General features: G+C 36.2%; 1 protein-coding gene across 2 annotated transcripts in view; it reads left to right on the top strand.

Moving 5' to 3' along the window:
* LOC131059705 (probable LRR receptor-like serine/threonine-protein kinase At1g56140) overlaps window positions 1-9,731 on the top strand; it is a 140,622-nt gene extending 130,891 nt beyond the window's left edge. For both annotated transcript variants that reach the window (XM_057992725.2, XM_057992731.2), the window contains 7 exons: window positions 6,803-6,998; window positions 7,154-7,321; window positions 7,483-7,601; window positions 7,719-7,929; window positions 8,051-8,288; window positions 8,659-8,809; window positions 8,982-9,731. In XM_057992725.2, coding sequence (XP_057848708.1) covers window positions 6,803-6,998; window positions 7,154-7,321; window positions 7,483-7,601; window positions 7,719-7,929; window positions 8,051-8,288; window positions 8,659-8,809; window positions 8,982-9,305 — 1,407 coding nt within the window. In that variant the 3' untranslated portion in view covers window positions 9,306-9,731. The remainder of the gene's footprint in view (window positions 1-6,802; window positions 6,999-7,153; window positions 7,322-7,482; window positions 7,602-7,718; window positions 7,930-8,050; window positions 8,289-8,658; window positions 8,810-8,981) is intronic.
* Window positions 9,732-15,475: the final 5,744 nt, after the last annotated feature.

The raw sequence follows: 15,475 nt of genomic DNA, 5'->3' as shown, positions 1-15,475 counted from the left end.
ATCCTATATTGCCGACCTTTGATTTATACTGGCATATTAATAAAGCGATTTATTAATATATAACTAATATCGAACTCGCCTTAATGAAGTGACGTGTTGGTTAAGCATTGAGGAAAGACGTGATGTTTGGGAAGAGCCAACTTTGAAGAAGTCGTGTTGTTCGATATTGATATATCGTTCAATCCACCTCACATTCCAACATGGCGATTTAACATACACAATTAGCAGATCATACACTATAAGCAGATTGAAGCAAATTGAATTGGCAGACCAAATACATTCTTTAGTGGATCGGATTCATCCCACAATAGATTGACCTCCTTCATCTGTAGATTAAGTAATACATTCAAGTTAGATCAAAGATCATCATTCATCCTTCTATAGCTTCAAGAAGTGAAGCAACCTTGTAAAATCATATCCTTATTTGATAAATATAATCAGAGACATTCACTGCTAGGTTTTTCACCTTCTAGAGGAAGGTTTTCCCAGCATATATTGTGTGCATTTATGTTTAATTTACTGTCTATCTAATCTGATCATAAAAATTCAACATGGTATCAGAGCCACGGTGAAAGAAGATTGTGATCAGATTCCCTACAACTTCTAAGTATTCTCTTCTCTCTCTCTCTGTCGAGCAGTATCTCTAAGTCTCGAAAATGGTGAACGGTCTTAAAGTCGAAGATAGGCTTGAAGGCGCATCTAACTTCACCTCATGGAAGTTTAGAGTGCTCATTGCACTTGAAGAAAATGATCTTCTTCAATTCCTCGAGGAAAAAGAATTATCTGAACCTGAAGATCATGATGAGAAGCTTCAATTCAAGAAAAATGCCATCAAAGCGAAGAAGATATTAATCGACTCTGTGAGGGATCACTTGGTGCCTCTCATATCCAAGATGACAACTGCGAGAGATATGTTCAAAACCTTGGAAGATTTATATGAGACTAACAATGTGAGTAGGGCTCTTGCCCTGAGCCAACAACTCCACCAAGTGAAGATGACAAAAGGAGATTCAGTCATCACCTACTTCATGAAAATCAACTAAGCCCAATTGGGGATCAAGTGATTGATAAAGACCTTGTCATGCTAGCCTTGAATGGACTACCTCGTTTATGGGAGCCATTTATCCAAAGCATAAGTGGAAGATCCAAATTACCTAAATTTGATAGACTCCGTGCAGATTGTATTCAAGAAGAATCAAGATAGACCGCTAGAGGAATTATGAAGAGTTCTCAAAATGAAGATACTCATGTTCTTGCCACTCAATTCACCAAGAAACGTAAGTATTGGAAGAAGGGCAACTTAAAAAACAATAGAGATTTCAAATCAGATTCTGCACTTGATTCTAGGAAGAGGAAGAAAGATCTCTCTTGCATTCAATGTTTTAGATGTGACAAGTTTGGTCATTTTGCAAAGGATTGTTTGACAAGACCTAATCATCAAGGATTAAACATCAATGAAGTCTCATCTCAGAAGGAGGTTGAAGATAACTCCAATAGTTTTCTTTTCATATCAGCATTATCAAGCAATATTCCTACGGACAGTGATACATGGTTAATTGATAGTGGAGCCTCTCGACATATCACCGGTTATCGGGAGCACCTTTCTGATCTAGTGGAGAAAGAGTCACATCTCCAAGTTATTATTGGGGATGATGTACGCTATGCTGTAAGAGGAGTTGGTGCTATATCTCTAAACCTTGAATCTAGAGTTTCTCTACACCTAAGTGATGTATTGTTTGTGCAAAGGATCAAGAGAAACCTTGTGTCTATTTCAGCCTTGGAGGATAAGGGCTATCAAATTGCATTTTCTGAAGGAAGAGTTCTTGCTTGGCCTAAGAACTCCAGCATCAAGACTGCTTGTGTGATCGGAAATCGGCATGAGAGTTTATACAAACTCTCCACTCTCCTTGTTTAAGCTCTTATCCATGATTCTTCCAGTTCTAGCGAACTCTGGCACATAAGACTTGGACATCTTCACTTCAAGGCTCTTCCATCATTGGAGAAGATGGTAAAAGGTATTCCTAAACTTATTCATGTAAATGATGGTACTTGTAAATGTTGTGCTATGGGCAAAAATATTAAAAGTCCTTTTCATAGCAGTGAAAGTAGGTCTAAAGAAATGCTAGATCTTGTACATTCAAATTTATGTGGTCCAATGTCAATTCCATCCCTAAGTGGATGTTTGTATTATGTAACTTTTATAGATGAGTACTCTAGGAAGACTTGGATTTATTTCTTAAGGTCTAAAGAGTCTGATGAAGTCCTAGGTAGGTTTAAAGAGTTTAAAGCTCTTCTAGAAAATTTATTTGGAGAGAAAATTAAAATTTTAAGGTCTGATAATGGAGGTGAGTACACCTTAGGTAACTTTGGTGATTTTTGTATTGAGGCAGGGATCAAGAGGGAATTCTGTGTTCCTTACAACCCTCAACAAAATGGGGTTGCTGAAAGGAAGAAAAGATCTATTGTTGAAGCTAAAAAAGCTATGATTTATGATCAAGACCTTCAGTTTTTTCTATAGGCGGAAGCCTCTAGAACAGTAGTGTATGTTCAGAATAGATGTCCTTATCAGATATTACAAAATATGACTCCTAAAGAACCCTTTTTAGATATCAAGCTTGATATCAGCCGCCTGAGAATATTTGGTTGGCCTGTGTATGTTCATATTCCCAAGGACAAGAGAACCAAGTTGGAACCTTCTGGCAAGAGAGGAATATTTGTGGGCTATAGTGAAACCTCCAAAGCCTATTGTATTTACATTCTTGGTCAGAAATAGAAGTTAGCAGGGATGTCATGATTGAGGAAGATGTTGCATTCAGGAAATCAAAGGGCTCATGCATGGAGATAGATGATGAGACCCCTCAAGACATGGATGTTGATCATGCTCTTGAGATTCAGAGGGAGACTACAAAATCTGATATGAATAATGACCCAATTGAACCGTTGGATCCCACTGATGGGCCTAGAGATATTGTTGTGTCTCGAAAGAGACCTCTTTGGGCGTGAAACACTATGCAGGAAGCAGAACAGTTTGCCGCTCCTAGAGGCACATTCAGAGAAAGCAAAAGACCACAAAGATTTTTTGGTTATGTTGCATTAATGTGTAATCTTATTGAATCTGAACCTTCTAGTGTAGAGGAAGCCGCAAAAGAACAAGTTTGGAAAGATGCAATGGATGAGGAGTATCAATCCATTCTCAAGAACAATGTGTGGGATATTGTGCCTAGACCAAAAGGGAAGTCTATTGTATCTTCCAAGTGGTTGTACAAGATAAAACATGTAGCTGATGGCAGCATTGAAAAGTACAAGGCTAGATTTGTGGCTCGTGGCTTCTCTCAACAAGGGGGAATAGACTACGAAGAAACATTTGCTCCTGTTGCTTGCTATACTTCCATTAGAACCATCATTGCAATTGCAGCAACTAAGGGATGGAAGTTGCATCAGATGGATGTGAAGACTGCCTTTCTCAATGGTGTGATTGAAAAAGTCTACATCGAGCAACCTGAGGGGTTCGTGATTCATGGGAAAGAGTCTCATGTGTGTAGATTGAAGAAAGCCCTATATGGTCTTAAATAGGCTCCTTGGGCTTGGTATGAAAGAATTGACAGATACTTAGTGGGTTTGGGTTTCTACAAGAATGATGCTGATCCAAACCTTTACTTCAAGGTATTCAATGGTGATATGTTGATCTTGGTACCTTATGTTGATGACCTATTTGTTACCGGAGAAGATCATCTCATTGATAGATGTAAGGAGTTGACTTCCGAAATCGAGATGAAGGACTTAGGACGCATGCACTTCTTTTTCTAGGGTTGGAAGTTTGGCAGAGGCCCAATGGGATTATCCTAAGTCAAGGAAAATACACCATCGATATCTTGAAGAGATTTGGAATGACAGATTGTAAATCTATGTCCACACCAATGGAAACTAACTTGAAGAAATTGAGTGAAGTTGCAGCTAGTTTAGATCTTGTGGAGCCTACTATGTACAGGCAATTGATTGGGTCCTTGATGTATCTAGTTAACACGAGACTAGATATTTGCTATACAGTGAGTGCACTTAGCCAGTTCATGAGTGAACCTAAACATATACATCTAGTTGCAGCCAAGCATATCTTGAGATACTTGCATGGCACAATTGGATATGGTTTGAAATACTCTTCCAGTGTGGACCTGATTTTTGAAGGATATTCTGATTTTGATTGGGCAGGGAGTGTTACTGATCGGAAGAGCACCTCTGGTTATTGTTTTAGCTTGGGATCTGCTATGATTTCCTGGTGTAGCAGGAAGCAGTCTTCAGTAGCTCTGAGCACTGCAGAGGAAGAATACATTGCAGCATGTGTGGCAACTCGCGAAGCAGTTTGACTTCATAAGCTCCTTGCAGGATTGTTTGGACAATCATTGGAGCCTACTACCATACATTGTGATAACCAAAGTCGTGTGAAGCTTTTAGTCAATCCAGTATTTCATGACAAAAAGAAGCATGTAGAGATTAAGTACTGCTATATCAGAGATAGGTACAAAGGAATGTTGTTCAGTTGAGATACATTTGTACTGAGGAACATACGGCTGACATTTTCACCAAGCCTCTTGCGAAAGTGAAATTTGTGCATTTTCAAGACAAGCTTGGAATTGTGGAGAATGAAGCCCTTGCTGAGAGGGAGTCTCAGCATTAGTGATTACTTGATATGTATTATAATGCATTCTTCTCTGTGAGAAAGGTTTGAGGTGCAAGCCCTTGTCATGCATTCTTCTCTGTGAGAGAAGTTTTTGAGGTATTAGCCCTTGTTATGCATTCTTCTCTGTGAGACAAGTTTGAGGTATTAGCCCTTGTTATGCATTCTTCTCTGTGAGAGAAGTTTGAGGTATCACCCCTTGTGCATTCTTCTCCGTGAGAGAAGTTTGAGGTATCACCCCTTGTTCCACCCTCTGCGAGTAGGTATGGTGGATTTCATGATTTGGCATTTGTGCTTACTCACCTTCTGGGAGTAGCCATGGTGGATGTCATTACGTGACTCAGATATCAAGAAGGATTCCTCCCTAGCTAAGAGGGGGTGTTGTTGTATAGCATCGGTCGGATCCTACGGGGCCGACTTGTCATCAAATATGTGAATGGTCTAATCGGCCTTACACATTTAATACATAGTTCGAATCCTATAATGCCGACCTTTGATTTATACTGGCAGATTAATAAAGCGGTTTATTAATATATAACTAATATCGAACTCGCCTTAAGTGACGTGTTGGTTAAGCATTGAGGAAAGACGTGATGTTTGGGAAGAGCCGACTTTGAAGAAGTCGTGTTGTTCAATATTGATATATAGTTTGATCCACCTCACATTCCAACATGGTGATTTAACATACACAATTAGCAGATCATATACTATAAGCAGATTGAAGCAGATCAAATTGGCAGACCAAATACATTCTTCAGTGGATCGGATCCATCCTACAGCAGATTGACCTCCTTCATCTGCAGATTACGTAATACATTCAAGTCAGATCGAAGATCATCATTCATCCTTCTGCAGTCCGAGAATCCTACAGGAGTTCGGATTATACACAGCAGTCCAGAGTGATCGACTTATTCACATAGCTTCAAGAAGTGAAGCAACCTTGTAAAATCATATCCTTATTTGATAAATATAATCAGAGACATTCACTGCTGGGTTTTTCACCTTCTAGAGGAAGGTTTTCCCAGGATATATTCTGTGCATTTATGTTTGATTTACTGTCTATCTAATCTGATCATAAAAATTCAACATCTCCTACTATGGAATGGAAGAAATTCCACCATTAATGCCTTCCCCACCTTGTTGGGTCGTCGGCAAAATGCCATGAGCCTTGGTAATATTTCCTTGTTCGTTTTTTTTCTCAGGCTTTTGTTTTTATATTATTTTGATTGTTATTTTCCTTTTATGATCGACCACCAACCAAAGACATTACTAACAATTGATGGGAAATTCATTCTTAGATAGTTTATTTAAAAGTCCACAACTCCGTATATCAACAATACACCTGTAAATTAATTGATAGTTTGTTTTCTAGATCGAAATGTTTAAGGTGCTCCTATTTATTTGTTTCTACAAATAATCAGAGTTATTTGAAAAAGGGGGCTAGGAGTGATGGTAAATGAAAATATTTGATATATAGAGGAAAGAGGGGTTGTAATTGACATGCAATGAATGGGAAAGAATCATCTGGATGTGTCTTATGGTTTCCTTGTCCATATTTTAACACGGGCCCCTACATGATTTTGGTCTTTTGAGTCCTTCCTTGGGTGCACCTTGATGTTTATTGCAAATTCCTCTAACATATCATATGGCTCATTAATTTGAGACTCAAGCAGCTCTTTATCCATACCCATCTTCAAATAATTAAAAAATAACTGCAAAACTAAATGATTTATTTATATAGGCTATTATAAATATTTGTTACGTAATTTTTTTTTAAAACCCACTGTGCTTAATGAAGGCCACGCATCAAACCCTATAATAATGTCAGATAAATTTAAAATTGATGAATTGGGAATGGGAATATATAAAGAAGAAGATGCATTACCATCGTCTTTCTGAATGGAATGACATGCAATATTAATTGTCGTTAAGCAAGTAGATAGTATCACCATAGTTTTGTGATGTTGCATCATGTTTACTGATTATGGTTTATTTTCTGAGGGCCTTGCACATTGCAGTCGTGATTTTTGAGGGTTGAGCAGATATTGGAATCGTTATATTACTGACACTAAGATTTCGTCATTTCAACCATTTACATATCTTTCACTCTTGTAACACTTTTTTATGCAGGGAACTCGAAAGTTACGAGATTTCAATATCAAGGAGACCGCTGGAGACTCGAATGTGGCAATTAAAGAGACCTATAATGTCAGTGTGACTGAAAACGTCCTTGATGTGCATCTTTTTTGGGCTGGAAAGGGAACTTTTGGCATCCCATCTGACTGGACGCGTGGACCTTTAGTGTCAGCAATTAGGGTTACTCCTGGTAAGATAGTATGTTGCCCTTAAAAGAATATGTAATTATCCAGTATTTAATCTTAGGACATTCACTATGGAGATGAACAATTTTCTAATTTTAATTTAAGAGAATCATTCTGGAATTTGTCAGTTCAGAAATTATTTTCCCATGCCTTGTTGCAGGATTCAAGGCAACTATTGGCATTGAAAGTTCCAGTAACAACAACCGAAGAACCACTGGAATTATTATTGGAGTTATTGTTGGGGTTGGCGTTCTACTATGCTTATTCTTAGTGCTTGTAAGAAAAAGGAGAAGGAATAGAAAATTTTCTTCAGGCTATGACAGCGAAGGTGATAATACATGTTGCTAAGCCTGGGACTGAACTCCATGCATTTTTTACGTCATCTCCATAATATTTTCTCTTTTAGATCAGCTTTCTTGTAAGTGAAAATGGTATTAGGAAATATATTGCCATGAAGATTTACAAATTTTATTTTGTTTGTTTGTCCAGATTTCAAGAATATGGCTGGAAAAGCTCATCTTTTCAGTTTATCAGAAATGAAAATAGCTACAAAAGATTTTGATATTGAAAACAAAATAGGAGAGGGCGGGTTTGGGGCGGTTTACAAGGTGAATGAAAATGCAACCTTATTTATATTTAGAGCATGACCTTTGCTTTTCGAGAAAGTGAATGAATCAAATATCAAATTGAATTGCTCATTTAACAATATATGATTTTAATTGTAGGGTGTGCTGCAAAATGGAAATCTTGTGGCAGTAAAGAAGCTGTCCTCCACGTCTGGTCAAGGAAAACGGGAATTTCTAAATGAGGTGGCCACGATATCTGCTGTGCAACACCGGAATCTCGTCAAACTCTGTGGGTGTTGTATTGAAGACGAACAGCGACTCCTGGTCTTTGAATATATGCCTAACAACAGTCTAGGGCAAGCTTTATTTGGTATGGCCTTATATATATTCCTTTAACATGCTAACTAGAACTCGAAGAATCCACTTTGTTTTTTGAAAATCATTTAAATTACAATTGATATTAATTATTATTGCTTTTTTATAAACCTCAGGTTCTAATCGATCTAAGCTAAGCCTTGATTGGCCTATACGGTTTAACATTTGCCTTGAAGTTGCACGTGGGTTGGCATATCTTCATGAAGAATCGAGAATTAGAATTATACATCGAGACATCAAACCAAATAATATCCTTCTAGATGAATATCTAAATCCAAAAATAGCTGATTTTGGATTGGCGAGGCTCTATGATGCTGCGAAAAGTCACATCAGTACTAGAGTGGCAGGAACAATGTAAGATTTCTGTCCTATTAATACTTACAGAGGGAGTTTCCCGGTGGTGGTTAATATTTCACTAAATTGAAAATTTTATGTCAGCAGAAAGGTTGATAACGTTGAGATTGAGAAATTATTCTTTTCCAGTAATAATAATTGTAGGACTCAAGATAGCAAAATAAATTCAACATGTGGCTGTAGCACAGTTCACATGTTTCTTAATTTTACCAAGCAGATACTGGCCAGATTCAGTCAAAGCAGGTTATTTTGATTTCAATGTTCTAATGAAAACACCCTAATGCAGAATGCTAACAAGGTTTAAAATAAAAATAAGGGCTGACACCGTACTTTGGATGTATACTTAATCTTAAATTCATACTGCTTTCAGCGGATATCTAGCTCCAGAGTATGCTTTGCGTGGACATCTCACGGAGAAAGCTGACGTTTTTAGCTTTGGAGTAGTTGCTCTGGAAGTTGCTAGCAACAGAAGTCATGAAGACAGGAACTTGCCAGATGAGATGGTCTATCTTCTCGATTTGGTAGCAATGTTCTCTTCTAAATTTTTAACAGAATTGATTTGTTCTGTTGACTTTATCAAATTAAAATCATTTGACCCTTTACCAAAATTCAGCAGATATTTGAAAAGTAATCGTTATTTAACATGTACTCTTCGTAAGCAATGTCTAATATTACCTGTCAATGAACTTGCAGGCCTGGCAATTGTACGAGGAGGGGAGACTTCTAGATTTGGTTGATACCAGCGTTCTTTCCACTTACTCCGCCGAAGAAGTTATTAGAGTGATTCACGTGGCTCTTTTATGTACACAGGCAACTCCCACGCAACGACCTTCAATGTCACAGGTTGTTGCCATGCTTGGAGGGGCAATGGAAATTAATCCACCACAATGTCGCCCTGGATATATCAAAGACTGGCAGCTTACAGGACAGAATGGCAACACTACAAGCAGGGGAGATGGCAAATCGTGGACATGGAGCATGAGCCTGACAATGGAAGGTAGATCAGAAAACTTGTAACATAAATAAAATTCAACAACCCTAATCTGCATCTCTGTAGTTGGCTTTGGAGTAGCTTTTTAAAGTCTGGAAGTTTGATCTTCTGTTACTTGGTAGTTATGTTGCAGTTAGTCCAGGTAACCAATGAACCTGCTCCATGCCATGTTGTGATGATATTATTTTAGAGATGACTCCATGCATATGAAAAAAACCACCTTTAGCTGTGAGTACCTTGATGATGCCTATAAATTATGGCACAATGAAGATATGTGTACTTGTCACAGGCATATACGAAGAGCCCAACTACCTCTTTCATAGCTAAGATATATTAGCGATGTAGCTTGAGACGGAGGTCCAAGAAGAGAATAAGATTTTTTAAATTGTATGCAACAACTCATCATATCTATTTTTCGTATGATGGCACGTATTAAATTTGATTACGGTTCATTTCAATTCTATTCTTTTCTTTGTGAGACAAAAGAAAACATTTTTTTTCTCATTTAAATAAGATAACAACAAATAACAATAAGTCTTTACTACATGGATCTTTTTGGTAGATTAGATTATTCTGATTTTCAAAAGGAAAAGATTCCTTCTTCATATTAGAAATGGAAAAAAAGTAAAAAGTTTAATCTATAATAGATTAGTAAAAAACTAGGGCCTCAAGAACTTAACTCAATTGAGTATGTACCAATAGGGGAGAGACCACAATACATGCTCACCCTAACTTATGAGGTCCATGTGGACCCCCCACAACCTTTTTATCTTGCCCTCCAACTGGAATGCTGATTGGACAAATTGGTCATATAATATTTTTTCCATTTCTAATGTGTCTGTCGTATGTTCCAACCCTATTTGTCTACCATGTCAAAAAATGCCCCAAATTGTGCGTTGTCCGAAACATGCGCTGGCTCACCTAGTCAGCCTACACCTAAAATATTCTATATCTAATAGGGTGGTTGCCTCGAATCCGAGCACATGGCCACCTTATCGACCAGCTTGCTTGTTTTTACTACTTGCCCCCACCCTACACTCTTTCTTTACCTCACATTAACTCTGTGTCACTTCACCTTACTGCAACATTGAATCCATCTGCTTTACGCCTTTCTTTCCCAACTTTTTTTTTGTTTTTCGTGCTTCTTCTCGACTCTTCGACAGTTTGCAAACGAGAATGTGTTCACCCAACCATTGGAAGATGCTCACCTTGGCACCCGCTCTGTATTATGGAAGAGTGTTGGCCACTAGTCTCCCTCCATGTTTGTCGAAGTGTTTTGCTCCACTGAACGACGTTTCTTTCGCATTGTTTTTGACTGAAAAGGTAACCAAGCACAAGTGCTTTCCCTTAAACATTTAACTTGCAAGTGCGTGGTTACTTCCCTTTTTCCACCTTGTAGGTAGTCGCAAAGTGGATTCGATGCTGCCATCTTGCTCGGAGGGAAAATTTTGAGTCATCGTTTTCGACCCAGGTGAGGAATACTCCTCACTAAGGCTTCCATCGTTCGATTTTTTTAAATACTATTGTGTTATTTCATTTTGTGCTTCTTTTAAATGTTTAATGTCTGTGTTTTACGTGCTCTAGGGTTTCAGATCATTGTAAAGATGCTTTGTGCTATGAAAACGTGTTCTATTTTTTCTCGTTCTTCGTTTGTGGTTTTGTAAGGCAACTGTGATCAAAATGTGCTATATATATGTGGGCTCTTCGTTTGTATATTGTTTTGATGCATAATGTTGCTCTATTCGACCGTAGTGACGATTAATCCTCACTATGGCCTTTGAATAGCATTATTCATTTCATATGGTTTTTTAATTTACTATCCAATGTAGATTTCAATAGTTTTTAAGTTGTAATGTGCTCTATATTTTTGGGTTCTTTGTATGTTATATGTTATGATGCATGATGGTTAACCTTTTTTTGTTTCCTTGGTCATTGTTCGATATTGGTTGATTGTTTTGTGAGGGTTTGTGTTTTTTAACACTAAAATATGTGTTCATCAACACAAATATTTCCAAAAGGGAAATATGGTCTTCGGTTAAACCTCCTATTGGGTTTTCCAAATATAAAAAAATGGATGAATATGTTTCTGTTACTATGCAAAGTGGATTTTATTTAATACCTTCTAAAAACACAGGCTACTTTTGATTTGTAGAATTTGTGTGGCATAATTTCAAAGGCCTATTTTACATGATGCAGGGTAATTTATGTTGTATTGGTTGATGAATTTGAAATGCAGTTTAATCTATTATTAGCGGTAAATTTATAATTATACCATCTATATATAGAGACAGTTATAAGGGTTCATTGTTATGGTTAACTATTGTAGTATATGAGAATTACTACTAATAGTTAGCATAAGTATAATAAGGGTTAATTGTTATGGTTAATTGGTGTAGTAATATGAGAATTACTATCAACATTTTACATAAACATAATAAGGGTTAATTGTTTTTTATTAAAAAAATGACAACTAGGGCGTCGACCCTTTACATAGTCAGTGACTATCAATAATACATTTGCAACAACAAAATCTTACAATTCAACAACAATCCATACCCAACTCAGGGAGGGGTAGCGACACACGCACCACGAGGGGTTTGGGGAGCAGGAAAAATTTCCCCCTTTGCCTGCGACAAACAACAGTCTATGCAATACTGTCCTTGGGACCATCAAGAGAGTGATCAAGTGGTAAGGTCCCTGCTTGGATACCATCAAAAGGTTTGAGAGAGTACAACAACAAGGCAACAACCGGTTGCTCTAGAACAACAACACAAAACTATTGTAGAGGAGTGACTTCAAGAGCAGAAGCAGAAGGTGTGGAACAGGTTTGCAAGTCGAAGGTGACATGAGTTGAATCCAAAGTTGGAGCCATAGGAGTTGGGACTTCACGAACATCAGCAACATTGTCCTCCTGAGATGAATCAATTGAAATAGAGTCAGAAGCATTGATTGTCAGATGATCTTCAGTAGCGTCTTTCTACCAAGTAGCAACACCTCTACGATGAGAGAGAGAGAGAACAATTTGAAGCTAAGTGACCTGTTGAGAAGCACCTTCGGCAACGAAAGGGGAGGCCCTCATAATCTAGCGGTGAGTCCAAGGCCTATCCCCAACCATAAGAACCACATCCTTAGTAAGGGGCAGAGATATGTCGACATCAATTAATAGATGGGAAAAGGTAGAATGACCCATGGAGTACATGGTGTCATCAACTTTCAAGAAGTTGCCAATAGAATTACTAATGGTCTCGAAACAAGAAGGCTCCCAAAAATGGAGGGGAAGATTGGGTAAACGGACCCAAAGTATACAAATAGTCAAAGATTCAGTAAGGGGGTTGAAGGAAGGAGTCTAGGGTTTGAGAGAGAGAGAGAGAGAGAGAGAGAGAGAGAGAGAGAGAGAGATTTGTTAGAATATTTAATCTTTACTCAGCTTAGGTTTATTTGTATTTAGTTTAGGATATTCCTTTGGAATCCCTACATGCAATATGTCCTCTAGTTCATGTGTGAGGACAAGTCGTTTCTTTTATTTTCCTTTATTAAAGAATATTAGTTTATCCTCCTTAAGAGGATGTTGACACATTGCACACACATATTATGAATGATGACATTCATAGATTTGGGAGTTACTTTGTATCTCCTCTTCTCTTAAATAGCATCTCCTCTTATTTTTCACTTTTGATATCATTGTATTGAGTCTCTCTCTCTCTCTCTCTCTCTCTGGCCTTTTCCTTCATTCATAATACATAAGGGGTTTTTATTTGTTTTTCCCCTTTCAAAAGCTCTTGTGTCTCCTTTTCAAGTTTTGGGTGATTGCTCTCAAGTTGTTCTCTACTTTGGTAACATTACTTTAATCAACACACTTACTTGGATTTATTTTTCATTTTCTTGCTCTTGTATTTTCTTTCATGGTATCAGAGCAAGTTACTAATCCTTGTTTAAGTTGGAGTTGATGAAGGTTGCCATTATTCATTTTGGAGCTCACCTTTTTTGGAGGCACTCTTTGAGAGAAGAGTAGAAGTTTATTTTCTAACCTATTTTGTGGAGGTTTTGATTTTAGTTTTTTAATTAGTTTTTTATGCAAGCTTAATCCATTTAGATTCTAGTTTAAAATTTATTTTTTAGTTTTGGAAGGCTTGCTGCCAAAACTTTGTTCTAACCTCTTTATTTTCCATCATTCTTTAATTTATCTGCTTTGGAAGGCTTGCCGCCAAAAATGTTTTTCCTTTTAGTTTAAGTTTTCGTTTTGGAAGGCTTGTTGCCAAGACATTCTCTATTTATTTACAGGTTCACACATTTCTTATGTTTGTAGATTTCTGTTAAAAACTGGCTTCATATCTCTAATATCAATCTTTGTTTTATCTTTGTGTTTATATCTCCTTTGTATTGGTTTTTTTGTCAAAACCGTTCAAGCTTTCCAGGTCTACATGGAGTAGCATCATCCTGTTGTTCAAACTTTTATTTATCTCTTTGTGCTCCTCTTTTCTTCCACGCTACCAGCATAGGCCAATGCATTTGGCTTGTGATTTCTCAATTTTGTTTGGTTTTTGTTACTTTTTCATGTTCTACTGATATCTGAGCCTAAGCTCACTTTAATCTCTCTTTTCCTTGCATGTGTTGGGTGCTCTTATAACCGTTTTTTTCTACGACATTTGGTTTGTACATGATTCTCTATTAATATCGATTTGTGGCAACCGTTGTCTTTCTTGGTGGAGGTTCTGTCTGGAATGTTTAGCTTACTTGTAAGCCTTTGATTTTGCAACACTTTTTTCTGTCGCTCCCTATTTGTGTAACGCCCCTGCTCTCATTTCATTATGACTTTGTATTTTTCAATAACCATAGCCTCCCACTACTAATACTAGACTTTGTTCTAGTTTTAAATCTTTCGTAAGTTTTTTTTATATGATTAGTATTACTTTAAAACTTTGATATCTTTAAAAAAGTTAAAGAATCATTTCTATGTTTCATGTAAAAGAGTTTAAAGTTTTCTTAAAATTCTTCTCGTATTAAAAGGTTTAAAAAGTCCATATTCATAAGTTTTAATAAAGTTTTTAAAAAAAGTTTATAGAATTTAATAAAACTTTACTATTAAGTCTTTAAATAAAAAATTTCAACCTTTTACTATATTAATATAAATTTATTTATTTTTATATAAAAGCTTTTTGTCATTTAAAATTTTAAGTTATAAATCATTTTTTTTTATTAAAGCTTTGACAATAACATTTCTTGATAATATTTTTTTTTTAAGTTTTTGAAAGTTTTAATCAGGGAGGTTATTTTTTCGTATTTTAATCAATGGGGGTAATTTTTTTTTTACAACTAATCATTATTTGTTCACTATTATTTTGCTATCATGCCTACTTTAATTCTAGAAATTAAATTAAATAGTTCTAATTATCATTCATGGAAAACACATATTTCCTTTATTTTTCGCTTCAAACACCTTTTGGATGTTGCAACTGACAAAAGTTTAGAGCCCGCTACAACTACTCCTCAAGACAACCAAGACGGATGGAAGACTCAAAATGAGAAAGCACTTGGTTTAATTGGTATTTTGACGGTTCCTAAATTGTATGTTCTTATTGGAAATTGTACAAAAGTGTATGAAGTTTGGGACATTTTAAAAACAACTTATGATAGTTCAAATGAATCTTACAAAATTCTGCTTCAAGATCAACTCGAAGAAATCAGGTATACGGATTTTAAATCCATGGATGAATTCTTATTAAAGTTTGATTCTATTAATAGTCAATTACCTGGTTTAGGAGTTAAACTAGCCGATATACGTTTAATTTATCTTATTCTTAAAAAATTTCTTCCTCGTCAATTTCAACAATCTATTACTAATATTCATGCTCAACTTGCTATTCCTAGTTTAGCTAATCAATTAACTTATGATATTTTTTTGTAATTTATTACGTCAAGAGGAAGCTAAATTAATTTAGTTTGGTACCCTTAAAAGTAATGAACATGCTTTTATGTCTAAAAATCAAAATCATAATAATAATGTTGGATTCAATAATAATAATTATAATCATAAAAAATCATTATTCTAATCATAAATTTAATTCCAAATCCTATAATAACAATTCTAATAATAGTCAAAAGAATAATTATTTTAAGAGGCCCTATTGTATGTATTGTGGTAAAGATGGTCATGTAACTAATAATTGTTTTAAGAAACAAAATGGTAAAAAATCAA

Source organism: Cryptomeria japonica, chromosome 9 (genome assembly GCF_030272615.1).
Source record: "Cryptomeria japonica chromosome 9, Sugi_1.0, whole genome shotgun sequence".
NCBI classification, from domain to species: domain Eukaryota; kingdom Viridiplantae; phylum Streptophyta; class Pinopsida; order Cupressales; family Cupressaceae; genus Cryptomeria; species Cryptomeria japonica.
This window is presented reverse-complemented; position numbering and strand designations above follow the sequence as displayed.